The sequence below is a fragment of the Argentina anserina genome, chromosome 3 (assembly GCF_933775445.1).
Source record: "Argentina anserina chromosome 3, drPotAnse1.1, whole genome shotgun sequence".
Classification (NCBI taxonomy): domain Eukaryota; kingdom Viridiplantae; phylum Streptophyta; class Magnoliopsida; order Rosales; family Rosaceae; genus Argentina; species Argentina anserina.
In genome coordinates this window covers 13950766-13964132 of record NC_065874.1, presented here as the reverse complement: position 1 = coordinate 13964132, position 13367 = coordinate 13950766, and the positions used below count along the sequence as shown (strand labels likewise).

The following is a 13367-nucleotide window of genomic DNA, read 5'->3' as shown; positions in this document are numbered from 1 at the left end:
CCACACGCGCCACTCATCGCGACGGTGTCTCCCCCCCCCTCTCTCTTCGCTCCTTCCCCTTCCGATCCACAACAACGCCTCACAAATCAACAAAACAACCACACAGATCGATCAACCATGCAAAACCCTTACCTCGACGAGCTAGAGCACCACCGGAGGTCGCTGGAGGCGGAGATCGACTGTGGCGACAGAGTACGGCCTCGGGTTGAAGCGCGAAGGCTCGCGACGGCGCGAGGAGGTGCGTCGACCTAGGGGTCGACCAAGGAGGGCCGTGCGGTGCTTCCTGGGTAGGCGGTGCGTGACACGCAGGGCCGGAGGTCGAGATCGCCGGTGAGAAGTGAGATCGAGGAGGGAGAGAAGAAAAAGAGAGAGAGAGAGAGGCGCGCGGCTGAAGAGGGAGAGAAAGTGAAGGGGTTTCCAATTTTGGAAACCCTAAAGTGATAAGTTTCCTTTATATACCCCTTTGTAAATCGGAAACTAACTTCTATCGTTAATAACTTTTACGTACGACTTCCGATTCGAACGCGTCACATACTTACGAACTCGTATCGTCGAGCTCTACAACTTTCGTGAAGGAAGTTTTCGCAAACGTTCGACAGAATAAAAGTCGATATAAACGTTACGGAAATGTAACGTTTTTCAAATTAAACGTTCCGAGAACGTTTCCGTTTCTCGTTTAATAACATCGCAACCAAACACATTCATTCTAATTAAAATTCGAAATTTTATAGAATTCAAATCAAACTAATATTGTTTGAAATTTAGGGTTATTACATAACTATCGTTGATTATAGTCATAATGATTACACTATGTTATTACTATGAGGGTAAAAGATAAACCAAAATTGTTGTTTCGGTCAATGTATTGAATGGATGTATTCAATATGTATATATCCTACATTATATAGTGAATAGATGTATACATCTATTTATATTCAAGTAGATGTTTTGAATTAATATCATAAATTATTCATTGCCTTTTTTTTTACTATAAATTGTTAGCAATTACTTGTACTTGCTGGTCTAATATGTATATGTTTATTTTCAAATGTCGCATATTAATTATAATGTCCTTAAGAAAATTAAAAAAAAATGATACGTAAATAATATACTTGAGTAAATTATATTACCAAACAATTCATAACAAAATTATCTTAAAATGTCTAAATTGGTCATTTGACAAATTAAAAGTATAAGCCAAATTGAGTTTACCAAACACATTGTCATGACTTCTGCTACAAAAAGTCACTTATAAAAGCCAGTTTACCAAACACTCAGCTACTTTACTTACCAGCCACTTATTCTAAAAAATAAGTATAAGCCAGCTTTTTAATAAGCTCAGCTGTACCAAACACAACCTCACTCTTCGTCTTCCTCTTCATTTCTTTTTTTTTGTTTGAAAAAAAAGAAAAACCGTAATGAATATTGTTCGGTAGTTTCTACTTATATTAGTTGATGATACTATCACGCCACTCATTAAGCTTTCACATCAGTATATTCCACCTCCTCATGTATGGGGGAGTCATCTTTCACGTACGTAGTTCAATTGACACAAGCGTAGTATCAAAAGGCAGGCCATCAATCTGTACTATATATGTCCCATATAAAATGCGAGCAACTAACACAATTTTATAGAGACGGTTGGCTGCTACCCTAATGGAATCCATGAACCATGATCTTCAGACACTAGACATTGATCTCAATCAAGTGAATCAACCAGCGTCAACCATATATATAAGGCACAGTTGATCATTCTTTGGAGTAACATATGATCTTCAGACACTAGACGTTGATCTCAATCAACTGTTGACGCTTATATATAAGGCACAGTTAATCATTCTTTTTTGGACTAACTGCCACACGTCATATTTTCATCGTGAAAAAAAATGCGCATCCAGGGAATCGAACCCTGGTCAGTACCGTGGGAGGGTACTATGATACCACTACACCAGATGCGCTTGTTAGCCGCTTAATAATAAAATATTTAATATTTCTTACAGAGCTAATCTTAAGTTCAAACGAGTTCTTTGTAAAAGATGATTGACATCAGCATAATTGATCGACAATAATTCTCGGGCTCGTCAAGCGGCATATCCAGTATATATCCAATAAATTTAGAAGTGCAGCATTCACTGGCAAAAGAGTGGTGTAGTGTAGGATTGTGAGTAACATTCACTTCATATTTGCAAAGTTCAAGCCTTCACAATTTCGAGGTCTCGTTCTAAAGGGTAAGAATGCTTCTGAGAGTCTCTCTGGCTTGAAAATATGAATGTCTTCTCCCCAAAATTGAGGCTGACTGTAGGATCTAAGATGTATTAACGTGGATTTCGAGATCCGGAGGAACAAAAGCAAATGACACACGCAACAGTGATCAAATTGTAAGTCCATGCAAAAGTATTTTGCTTCCTTCAACACATTCACAACTACTAATTTGAGACGCAATTCTTCGAGTTTATGTTGTCACCCTCCAAACAAGTCGCGAGCTTTGTCTATGTTATCAAACATAGCAGTAGAATCATCAACTCTTGGTACAAGAAGTACTCATCAGTCCGGTAAGCCCTCAGCTGAAGACTAGTTCGGACAAGAGTTTTCCAGAAGCGTAATCAGAACTTTGAACTGAACCACAAAAGATGAGTATAAAACTAATCAGAAGCAGCGATTTGATGATGTGTTCAACTCTATCTGCAATTTGATAAAAAAAACCTAAAATTTTGGTATAATCTCTCCTTTATTGAATTTGAAGTTTCTGATTTACAAACTAAACCGCTTTATAGCAGTTTGTGGACCAGTAAATAGTCAAGTCACAGATTTATTTTCTCTCAGGAAGCTTTTCTAGTAACTCTGGTAGCACATCAAAAATATCACCTACAAGTCCATAGTCAGCAACCTGTAATGCATAGCAAAGAATTTATTAGACTGGCAAATACCAAGAGAAAGAAAATCCGTTGAGCATGTCATATCTTTTCCGCAATACTTGTTTGTAAAAAGTTCAGAGCACTACATGCCGAGCAGGGTTTGCAGAGTGTAAAATCCTAGAGCCCATTACATTCATACTTTTAACAATAGTTTTTTCTTCTGTTCTTTCTTTTGGGCAGCAGAGCCACAAAATTGCTTGAAATGGTTTTTGTATTTAAGCATAAAGGACCAAAATTCTTGCACTTCTATGAAAAGAATGCTAATTATGAGATAGAAAGAGCAGTACAATTACCTGAAATATGGGTGCGTCTGCATCTTTGTTCACAGCAACAATAACCTTGGAATCTCGCATGCCAGCCAGGTGTTGAATGGCACCTGAAACACCAAAGGCCATGTACAACTCTGGGGCAACTATCTTTCCAGTTTGGCCAACCTAACAGATGAAAAGCCATTGACATTAGAAAACCAAGGGAAGAAAAACAAGAATGCCTAGGCATAAGACTAATTAGAACATACAAATAGAGACAGCGTAAACCATTGTAAACATTTACAAAGGCATTTCAGATCATCAAGATACTGCAAGTGGTTTGTACTGATGAAACCAATTTATATACATATGTATGTACCTGTTCATATTGAGAGATATGTAGGACAAGTACAGAAGGTAGGCATTTTATTGCATGAGAGGTTTAACATTCGCTGAAAAAGAAGTTGGGAGGCTCCTATGACTTTACATAGGACCTATTTACTTTTCTCAATGTGATGGTCAGCTATATTCTGTATGTGTGTTTTCAAATATACAAAACGCAGTGTAAACATGAATAAGTTTCACAAATTTTTTTATTCATTTTATTTTTTATTTTAACCCTCTAAGCTCTAAGACGGGGGCTCAAATATTTTTAGCAAGCTTTCTGGCTGTGACAGACTTCTCAATGAGCGTTGCTGAATGTCAACTAGCAGCAGAAAACTTAATATATATATATATATATATATCTTGAAAAATGAAAACAATAAGCATGACATGCTATTACATATATTGAAGTCAATATATAATTTACAGTTAAAAACAACCATTATACACATTACCTGCAGGTCATTGGGAACATATCCTGCATCAACAGCAGCACGAGTAGCTCCAACTAAGCAAATTAAAGGAAAAGAAAGAAATGTTAGACTTTCTTATGCATATTTCAAGCGATAGCACATGGACATAAAACATAAATTGAAGCACAGGAAGTTTAGATATCTTCTGACGTGTGAAATAAACGTATAATCTGAGCTCAAATGCATATATCATGTTTAAATAAGTAAGGAAGTGGGATAGGGTGGGTTATCATACTCAAACAAACATAACATAAACAAACACAAGCCAACAAGAATAACAACAAAAACAGACACTACAAATGTAGTAAATAACTAAGGATTCGTTCATAGTGAACATTACCAGCTGCACCAAGCTTTTCAGCAAGCTTTTCTATCATTTTGAAGTTTTCAGCACTTTTCAGTGCACGGCCACCAGTAATAACAACACGGGCACTTCCCAGATCAGGGCGCCCTAAATCCTGAGCTGTGTGCTTCACATATCGAGATTTACCAATAGAATCTGCAAGTGAAAAACAAAAAACCATGTCAAGAGATGGCAGCTAATAGATGAGGATACCCAAGAGACTGTTAATCCCGTAAAAGTGTACAAGTAAACGATATAAGGAAAGATTAAGAGGCAGCACAATCACATTGATTAGAGATAAACTTCCAAGTAACAGCCACTAATACTTTATTTATTGGGAACTGACAAACGGACCTTCACCAAAGATGGAGAGATCAACCTGGGAGATGGAAGCGTCACTAGATTTTGAATCAGATGTGATGGGAGAAACTGGAAAGGATGTCGCTCTAATGGTCAACAGACAAGGACCAGCACCAGTGTATCGAACAGTACAAAGTGCATTTCCAGCATATATTGGCCTGCGATATGAAAATTTAATTTCACTTCTTGCTGTAGATACTCCACATAAACGCAAATATACAGTAAGGAGTCAACCGACATGATCCAAAGCAAGAGCCGGAATCTGACCCTATAACATGTTGCAAAAGTGAAACAATAGCCAAAATGAATTTCATGATATGTTTCCTTCTGATTTAAGTAACTCCATGCTTTAATCCATCTGTGTCTACCTATTCAGTACTCGAGTGGACATCAGCATAATCCGAAATGTCTATTTTTAGGTACTCTTTCAAGATTCATTCTTGCTAATCTTGTGACTTTATGCAAAGATACGTAAAGCACATACAGTTCCGATCATTGAACTACATTACAGCATCCCCTAGACACTAATCTTGACCTTTCCTATATCATAACCAAATACTACATTAACAGCTGAACAACAAAGAATACCTGACAAATACATGAGGCTCGGAGATGCCAGTCACATCGGTGATTGGCGAAACATCCAAAAGTGCAGCTGCCCGGGGCATTATGTTCTTCCCAAACGAACCCGAAGTTGCCATCACATGTGAATACCCTCCTTTCTGCTGAACCAACCGCACTAGTTTAGCCCAAGGCTCCGCCAGAGGATAGCTAAACTCATCAGACTCCGCCACAAGCACCTGTAACAACAAACAAAGACTCATCAGAAATCAGCTAAACATTTCATTTTCGATTATTCCGATAGCAAATCACTGATCATATCAGAAATACATATATATCATATATAAGCCAAACTCATTAAAATAAATCGGTTATTATATTATTTAAACCTGAGAAACTGAAGGGTCGCAGGAGGCGGCTTGTGCAGCGGCTTCGTGGAGGCCGGGGCCGGAGCCCGCCAAGAGCAATGAGATGGAGTTGTCCTTGCTTAGAGACTTGGCTGCCTTTACTGCGCTGAGGGATTGGATTTTGAGAGAGCTACCTTCGTGTTCAGCTAATACCAGCGTGCTAATCTGTTCGATTATTTCATAGAGAGAAAAATGAGATTAGCTGAATTTTGGAGATGTTGAATTGCTGAGAATGAAATTGTGGGGTGGAATTTTGATTGTTGTGTAGTAGTGACTTACGGATCGGGGAGTGAAGGATGAGGCAAATATTCGCGATGAAGAGGAAGGAGTGATTTTTCTCCCGAGAGCTCTGAGGGCTGCTCCTGTTGCCATGGCTCTCTCTCTCTCTCTCTCTCTCTCTCTCTGAGTTTGTGTTTCGAGGATAGTGATGAGCTGATTATGGAGTTTCGGTAGTGTAGCCGTGTAGGCAACTCTTCTCTCTCTCTTTTTTTTTTAAATCTTTTTTAAATCTAAAACGATGTAAAAGGCAATATGATTTTTGATATTGTTTTTAGTTTCAAGCAAATCGTTTGGAGTTTTAGCTATGGATTCAGGTTATTACTATGTGTTTAATACATGGATCTATTTCTAAGCCATGTGTGCACTTTCATTTCAATATAGTATATGACAGCGAAAAGGTGTACGATGCCCATTAGATTGAAGTTATAACAAGTTTTTTTGTGGTCTAATCAGGCTCTCTACATGTATGTACTCTAAAGGGTTGTTTGTTTGCCCAAATTTCATACTTTGGCAAGATTAATTATCTACTCATTACAAGAAGTGGCCTAATGGTTGGTGTGGTATGACAACATCTACCGTAGCTCAATCGGCCACTATTTTTGTAGAAAATGACATGAGGCGATTTCATACATAGAGCCGAACAATTGTATAAGAGAAGTCAACCAAAACAAACGTGTAAACAAAATAAGTGCAAGAATAGGGGGAAGAGGTACACTTTATTCGCGCCGTACGCTTACGCCAATCCAAGCCTTAATTGAATATTAAGACTATAAAAATCAGGTAGTGGCACTCTAGTACTGACATCGGGTCCCCCAGGCGCTCTACAAGACTATAATAGGCTGCACCGTCGCGCACTAGATCACTTTAAACCGCCAAGCACAAACCAAACGCCAAACGCTCTGGATTTGAGCTCGTCGGAAACTTCATCGCAGCCATGATTTCCTCCGGCAAGATCAAATCCGTCGATTTCTACAGGTCAGATCTCTCTCGCATTTCCCTTCTCTCCTATTCTCACTGTGCTTCGGCTCTGAATCTGGTTCGCCTTTTGATTTGTGATTCGGCTTTGTCGTAATTGAGCTGTGGCGGTGAATGATGCATCAACGGAATGATCATAATCGTAATCATGATTGATGTGAAATTGTCGAGTGATTTTCACTGCGAATGTTGGAGTCGGTGCGTAGGCTTTGCCAGTGTGAACTGAATTAGAGTTTGGTTTTGATTTTGCAATATAAGAATGGAGCATCAGAGAGAGTCGTAGTCGCTATCATTTATGTTATTGTTGGATCCAACTGTAGAAATGCTAGACGAATGGAAACTATAAAGAGGTTTTCTAAATTATTATCGATATCCAAGTGGAAATGCTTGAAGGAAAAATAGAAAACAATGTACTGTCATACGTAGTGCGTTTTGGAACACTTCCAAGTTTTATGGGCTAGGAATCGTCAGAGTTGCTTCATGCTTCACCAGCAGTTGATATATGAACTATGTATTTGTGTATATAAAAATAGAGATCAGCTTCGGCTGAAAAGAGAAGAAATAAATACATGTATAAATAAACCTAGGATATATTTTAGTTTCTCAATGTTTGAATTTCTCCATACTTTTCAAATATAATTTATGCTAAGCTGGACCTCTGTACAGGAAAATTCCAAGAGATTTGACAGAAGCATCATTATCAGGTGCAGGATTATCAATCGTAGCAGCTCTTGCTATGATGTTTCTCTTTGGAATGGTAAGTTGCTCCTCTCGCTTTACTTGGTTACTTAAGGCTTCATAGTACTGAAATTCAATTAAATGGGCATTTAGTGGTCCTCTTTGAATTGATGTTTAAATCGCATTATGTATATGATTCCTTCTATTGAGTTCCTTTCTCTTTGACAGCTTTTCCTTCTTTTCATATATTTAACCATTTTATATTCCAGTAGTTGACGTATATATATTATGATTATTTTTACTCTTTTTTTTCTTCCTTTTTCAGTATCCGGCAGGATGCTTGTTATAAAGTGTAATTGAAATTGCATTGTCTATAATCCCTGAAGTCTGATAGAATCTAGAATGGTCGTGTTGCAGGAACTGAACAATTATTTGACCTTCAGCACCTCCACATCTGTTATTGTTGACCAGAGTACTGATGGGGACTTCTTACGCATTGAGTTTAATATCAGGTATTGGCTTGCATTATTGTTTTATATGTATTTGAAAAACATTTAGGCCATTTCGTGGTTCATATGTGCCTAGAACTCTCAGAAGGATTTCTTATTTTTTCAGTATCTAGAGCTCCCAGTAAGCATAAGATATCAAACATCCCAAGTTAGGAGTCTTCCTACCGTTTCTTTCAAAAGTTGCAATCTTAAACATTTGCATTTTGGAGTCTTACATTTCTTTGCTCTCTTGTCCAACGTCATAAGTGATAACTGGATTCTCTATATTAGTTTCTCTTATCTAATTCCTTGAATGCATTACTGGGAACTCAAGATTGCAAAATTGCTTGAAAGAGGGGATTACACAAGCCTGAATATATATTGGGGTTCTCTATTGACCATGATATACTTTGCCACATTAGCTTTCTGGTTCATATTTGGAAGCATTGTGCCTGTTTCTTCTGATAAGTTTTTAGGCAGTATCAACTTACATATGCTTCTCTACCCCACCCTCCCCCCCCCCCCCCCCCCCCCCCCCCCTCCTTTTTTTCTTGCTTCCTGACAGCTTCACTAACTTAGCTCAATTGTCATGTAGTTTTCCTGCACTGTCATGTGAATTTGCATCCCTTGACGTCAGTGATGTGCTGGGAACAGTAAGTTTATCTCTAATAATGCTCTACTGTGTTACTTGGTTAAGTTTTTATTATAAATTTTACCCCCAATGCTAGTGATCTCTGTTCGTCATCTATATACTCTTGTAGTAACATTCAGGCCTGAATTTGCATCATCTTATTCTCAGAACAGATTGAATATAACTAAAACCATTCGCAAGTACTCTATTGGTCCAGATCTGAGACCCACCGGCTCTGAGTTTCAGTCTGGTCCTGTTTCACACAATATTAAGCATGGGGATGAAGGTGATGAGTATTCTGGTGATGGTTCTTTTTCACTAACCGCTCATAATTTTGATAAGTTTTCTCACCAGTAAGTTTACCAGCCTCATCTTACAAACCATTAATACATGCCTCTGATTTTTAAAATATCACTCGTTACCTTGCAAAGTGATGTCTTCCTTAATTTTTTATTGAAAACTTCTTTTTGCAGCCATCCGATTCTGGTTGTCAACTTTTATGCTCCCTGGTGCTACTGGAGCAATCGTCTGGTAAATTAATAAACAGCTTATGTTTCTCATATACCATATTAAGTTGAATCAATAATTGTTGGCTTATGTATACCTAGTGTGGAAACAAAATTTCTATAGTTATGGTATAATGCAAATTTTAAAATCATTAAGCCTGCCAAGGGTCAGATTCATCTATAGTGGAGAGCTTTTGATGTTATTTTATTTGTTAAAACTTGAAAGCTGTCCGCCCCCAAAAATTGCTATCTGATTTCGTGGTCATTTAATACCACTTATATTCTGTGTGCTTGTGGGCATGCACACCTTATGAGTAGTTCCAATCTTTGTGTTATAGTATGGGTGTCCATGTATGGTTTTTATGGACTTGTGTATATATGGAATATAGTGTGTTGAGTAATTGTTTGGTTGATGTAATTATCTCATATTTCGTGCTTGTTTCCAAAATGCTTTTTCCTTGCTGTTGTCTGTTCTTGTCTAATGTATCACCTTCATTTCAGAAACCTTCATGGGAGAAGGCTGCCAAAATAATGCGAGAAAGGTACTTCACTCTGCAAATTTCGTTTCAGTAATATGAAATTTTGAAATGGTGCGGTATCATATTCTGTCATAGTTCATGATAACCAGAGTTTAATATCATCTCTCTCTCTCTCTCTCTCTCTCTCTCGCTCTCTCTCTCTCTCTCTCTCTCAAATACCTGGTTGGCAGATATGATCCAGAAATAGATGGGCGTATTCTTATGGCAAAGGTGGATTGCACTCTAGAAATTGACTTGTGTAAGAGGTATATTATATACTAGTCATTCTGACATTTTCCAGTTGGATTCTATTTCTTATCAAATCTTGATAGGTCGTTCCAATTTTAATCAAGAGCAAATGCTATAGCGATTCTTTCATTATAGAAAGAAATCTAATAGTTGATTATAGACTTATAGCACATTGAGGATCACACGATTTTATTCTCTGTCCTATGCCTTTTTATGGTGAAATTGGCTAAAAATAACCTAGGTAGCAAATTCGCTGAAATAAATCGTAGGGTAGCAGATTAACATCAAAGGTGAAACCTTGGTTAACAATTTCACAATGATGCCATTAGTTTATGTATACTACAATTAAGTAATGCTTATTAAACATTCGAAAAGAACCATGTTTTGACTATCCAGCTAACCTTGGATGCCATCTCAAGTAGCAGATCTAATTTTTGCCTAGCAGATAAAACTTTACTTTCTCTTCTTGCTTACATCTCAAGTTTGCTTGATCTAGTGCCCTTCTACCTATTGATGTTATTATCATACATATCTACACTGTTCAGGAATCACATCCAAGGATATCCATCAATTCGCATATTTCGAAAAGGAAGTGATCTAAGGTAATTACTTCATATTATTGCTCGTCTTCTTTTTGAACTGATGTTTTTCTATGCATTCAATTTAGAGTGTTCTATTATTCTAAATAGAAGAGAACCCCATCAAATGACTGTACTCTACACTTTACATATTAATATTGGGTATTTTATATCACAGGGAGGACCATGGGCACCATGAGCATGAATCTTACTATGGAGATCGAGATACAGATAGCTTGGTCAAGGTATAAGACTGCATGAGTTTCTATCAGCCTTACTTCTGAACCAATCAAATTTTTGCAAATGCATTGATCTGAAGTCTGCATTTTTGCAGACAATGGAAACTTTGGTTGCACCTATTCCCTTGGAGTCTGAAAAACTGGCGTTAGGTGGTAGCAATGAGACTGATAATGCAAAAAGACCAGCACCGTCGTCGGGAGGATGTAGAATTGAGGGTTATGTGCGTGTAAAGAAGGTAGCCTTCTAATCGAAATTAATTTCAATAGAACATTGAACATGTTTGCTCTTAATCGTATGAAAATTTATTTGAACAGAAGTGAGCTATTTTTTTCCTTTGAATTCCTGAAGCCTCCTGCAGGGGCCTTACATTGTTGAAATTCCTATAAATAATGGAAACTCACAAGGCCAGTCTTTACTACTTCTATTTGCATCTTTGGCAAGCATTCCTTTTGGTGCTTCACGTGCTTGGAATTTGTAGTGTATGAGAATATATAAAGGCCAGTGTTGAGTGTGCAACTTAGGTTATATGTTCTGTTGACGCACGTGTCCCCTGCATGTAACTACATATGCAATCACGACACCCCAAATGATCCTGGGTTCTTATTGGCCATTTGGCATCTAAGCTATAGTGTTGTGTATTTACTAAATACTAATTACTACCTCCTTAGGCTTCTAAAAGCAAAAAAGCAAAAAGTACTTCGTTCATTGTTGTATGTTTTTTCTGTCACTTTTGGTTATTGTTTGACCTGTAAAATGAACTTTGATTGCAAGTCTTGTCAGTGTTTTTATGTATTCTTTTATCTTTTGGCCAAGATTTGGCTGTCAATCTTCAGTTGGGATTTAATAAGAGTTTTGCTGGACTCTGCAGGTTCCAGGAAACCTTGTCATTTCAGCTCATTCAGGAACTCATTCCTTTGATTCTTCTCAAATGAATATGTCTCATTACATATCACACCTTTCATTCGGTAGGACGATTGCTCCTAAGGTGATGAGTGACGTGAAGCGATTGATACCTTATCTTGGTCGAAGTCATGAAAGGTTGAATGGTCGATCTTTTATAAATCACCGTGATGTAGGAGCTAATGTCACAGTAAGTTCATTTTGAAACTTAGTACTACCTATTTGGCATTATTTTTGCTTCTCTAATATCGTTGTGTTCTTGTTGATAAGCATGTCATTGAGTACTCATTGGAACCATCTGTATAGTGTGCATGGTTTTCTTTTCTTTTTGTCTTTCTATAAATTGCACATGATGATAGTGGGACACATGATATCTGCTGGAATTTTTCCCCGGCAAAGCCTTTTCGAATGATCCCATTTATGTCTCTATCTTCAAAACTTTGAATGCGGTCCCTTTTAAAATGATTGTATTTTATAATGTTATTATATAGATCCACCTGCAAGAAATAAACAGTAAATGTGTTTTGTATTCTTAATTGATTTTGATCTCCTAGAGTTACTTTACTAAAACAGTACATTTTTATTACCCTATTTATAGTAATTTTCATCTGCCAGTCCCTGAACAACCTGTTTATTGATTTTCAAGCAAATAGCGTATAACTAAAGTTTCGTTGTCTTGCTAAGGAGTCCAATTCTAGCGCTTCATAAATACACTGGTTTGTATTTGCAGATAGAGCATTATCTTCAGATTGTTAAAACAGAAGTCATAACAGGGAGATCTAATAAATTGATTGAGGAATATGAGTACACTGCCCACAGCAGTTTGATACAGAGTCTAAACATCCCTGTTGCAAAATTCCATTTTGAGCTCTCCCCGATGCAGGTTTGACGACAAAAAGTTCAGTATATGTTCACAAGTTGCTATGCTCTTTGTTCTCATTTAATTCTTTTCTCCTCCTATAACCAGGTTTTGGTAACAGAAAATGAGAAAGCCTTTTCGCATTTTATCACAAATGTGTGTGCTATTATTGGAGGCGTTTTCACGGTTGGTATATATATTCTCTGTTGGGTTCTTTGATTCTCTACATTGCCTGCAGGCTACTAATTTATTCTTGCATTTTGATTCCAGGTAGCAGGAATATTGGATTCAATTCTGCACAACACCCTTAGGCTGGTGAAAAAGGTTGAGCTAGGCAAAAACTTTTGATAGATAGGTCAAATTTCTTTAGTGTACAACAAATTCTTTATTTGCTACACCTAATTAGCGGAGGGATACTGTTGACAACTATTTTAAAACAGGTGTGCTACAAAGCATGAAACCTGCCACATTTTTTTCAGTTAAAGGTTTCCATACGAGTTTCATATAGATGTCTATGCCTCTTAACCCTTCAAAGCGTGGAATATATATTATAGTCTATACATTTCTATCATAAGAACTTTGGTTGAGGAAAATTATGGTTAAGTGAGGTGCATGCTTGGTCAATGTTAGTGAAACAAGTGACACATTAAATTGTCAGACTATCATATACTACGTACATTCAAAGATTTTTCTAGATCGATGGTTTTAAATCGACAGTTTGAGTGCATATTATTGATATTATTATTATTATTATTATTATTATTATTATTATTAT

The 13367-nt window shown here is 37.2% G+C and overlaps 2 protein-coding genes and 1 non-coding gene across 4 annotated transcripts; 1 reads left to right on the top strand and 2 right to left on the bottom strand.

Moving 5' to 3' along the window:
- Window positions 1-1887: 1887 nt before the first annotated feature.
- On the bottom strand, window positions 1888-1958 carry TRNAG-CCC (transfer RNA glycine (anticodon CCC)). The gene has a single exon. It is a non-coding gene; the product is annotated as a tRNA-Gly (tRNA).
- A 751-nt stretch (window positions 1959-2709) lies between these two features.
- LOC126788002 (electron transfer flavoprotein subunit alpha, mitochondrial) lies at window positions 2710-6109 on the bottom strand. Its single transcript, XM_050513946.1, has 8 exons — window positions 5971-6109; window positions 5674-5856; window positions 5312-5523; window positions 4718-4881; window positions 4361-4519; window positions 4003-4055; window positions 3209-3349; window positions 2710-2887 (listed from the first exon to the last, which is right to left on the bottom strand). Exons 1-8 carry the CDS (start codon window positions 6061-6063, stop codon window positions 2810-2812), a joined length of 1083 nt encoding a protein of 360 aa, XP_050369903.1. The 5' UTR covers window positions 6064-6109; the 3' UTR covers window positions 2710-2809.
- A 690-nt stretch (window positions 6110-6799) lies between these two features.
- On the top strand, window positions 6800-13239 carry LOC126785783 (protein disulfide-isomerase 5-3-like). 2 transcript variants are annotated; one of them, XM_050511421.1, is made up of 15 exons: window positions 6800-6945; window positions 7612-7702; window positions 8041-8135; window positions 8707-8764; window positions 8911-9095; window positions 9216-9273; window positions 9750-9790; window positions 9958-10032; window positions 10561-10617; window positions 10772-10838; window positions 10928-11068; window positions 11702-11923; window positions 12464-12616; window positions 12701-12778; window positions 12863-13229. In XM_050511421.1, the coding sequence occupies exons 1-15, from the start codon at window positions 6905-6907 to the stop codon at window positions 12938-12940; spliced, it is 1440 nt and encodes a 479-aa protein (XP_050367378.1). In that variant the 5' UTR covers window positions 6800-6904; the 3' UTR covers window positions 12941-13229. The 2 variants fall into 2 exon arrangements, with proteins under 2 accessions (XP_050367378.1, XP_050367379.1); XM_050511422.1 differs by lacking the exon at window positions 6800-6945 and having other exon boundaries at window positions 8916-9095; window positions 12863-13239.
- Window positions 13240-13367: the final 128 nt, after the last annotated feature.

What these genes read in the sequence shown, in the direction of transcription:
- LOC126788002 (XM_050513946.1), bottom strand. Translation starts at nt 6,063, where the DNA reads ATGGCAACAGGAGCAGCCCTCAGAGCTCTCGGGAGAAAAATCACTCCT. An exon ending in CATCCTTCACTCCCCGATCC is followed by an intron (nt 5,857 to 5,970) that starts GTAAGTCACTAC and finishes ATAATCGAACAG; the next exon opens with ATTAGCACGCTGGTATTAGC. An exon ending in CAGACGCACCCATATTTCAG is followed by an intron (nt 2,888 to 3,208) that starts GTAATTGTACTG and finishes TATGCATTACAG; the next exon opens with GTTGCTGACTATGGACTTGT.
- LOC126785783 (XM_050511421.1), top strand. Translation starts at nt 6,905, where the DNA reads ATGATTTCCTCCGGCAAGATCAAATCCGTCGATTTCTACAG. An exon ending in TTGAGCTCTCCCCGATGCAG is followed by an intron (nt 12,617 to 12,700) that starts GTTTGACGACAA and finishes TCCTATAACCAG; the next exon opens with GTTTTGGTAACAGAAAATGA. An exon ending in TTATTGGAGGCGTTTTCACG is followed by an intron (nt 12,779 to 12,862) that starts GTTGGTATATAT and finishes TTTTGATTCCAG; the next exon opens with GTAGCAGGAATATTGGATTC.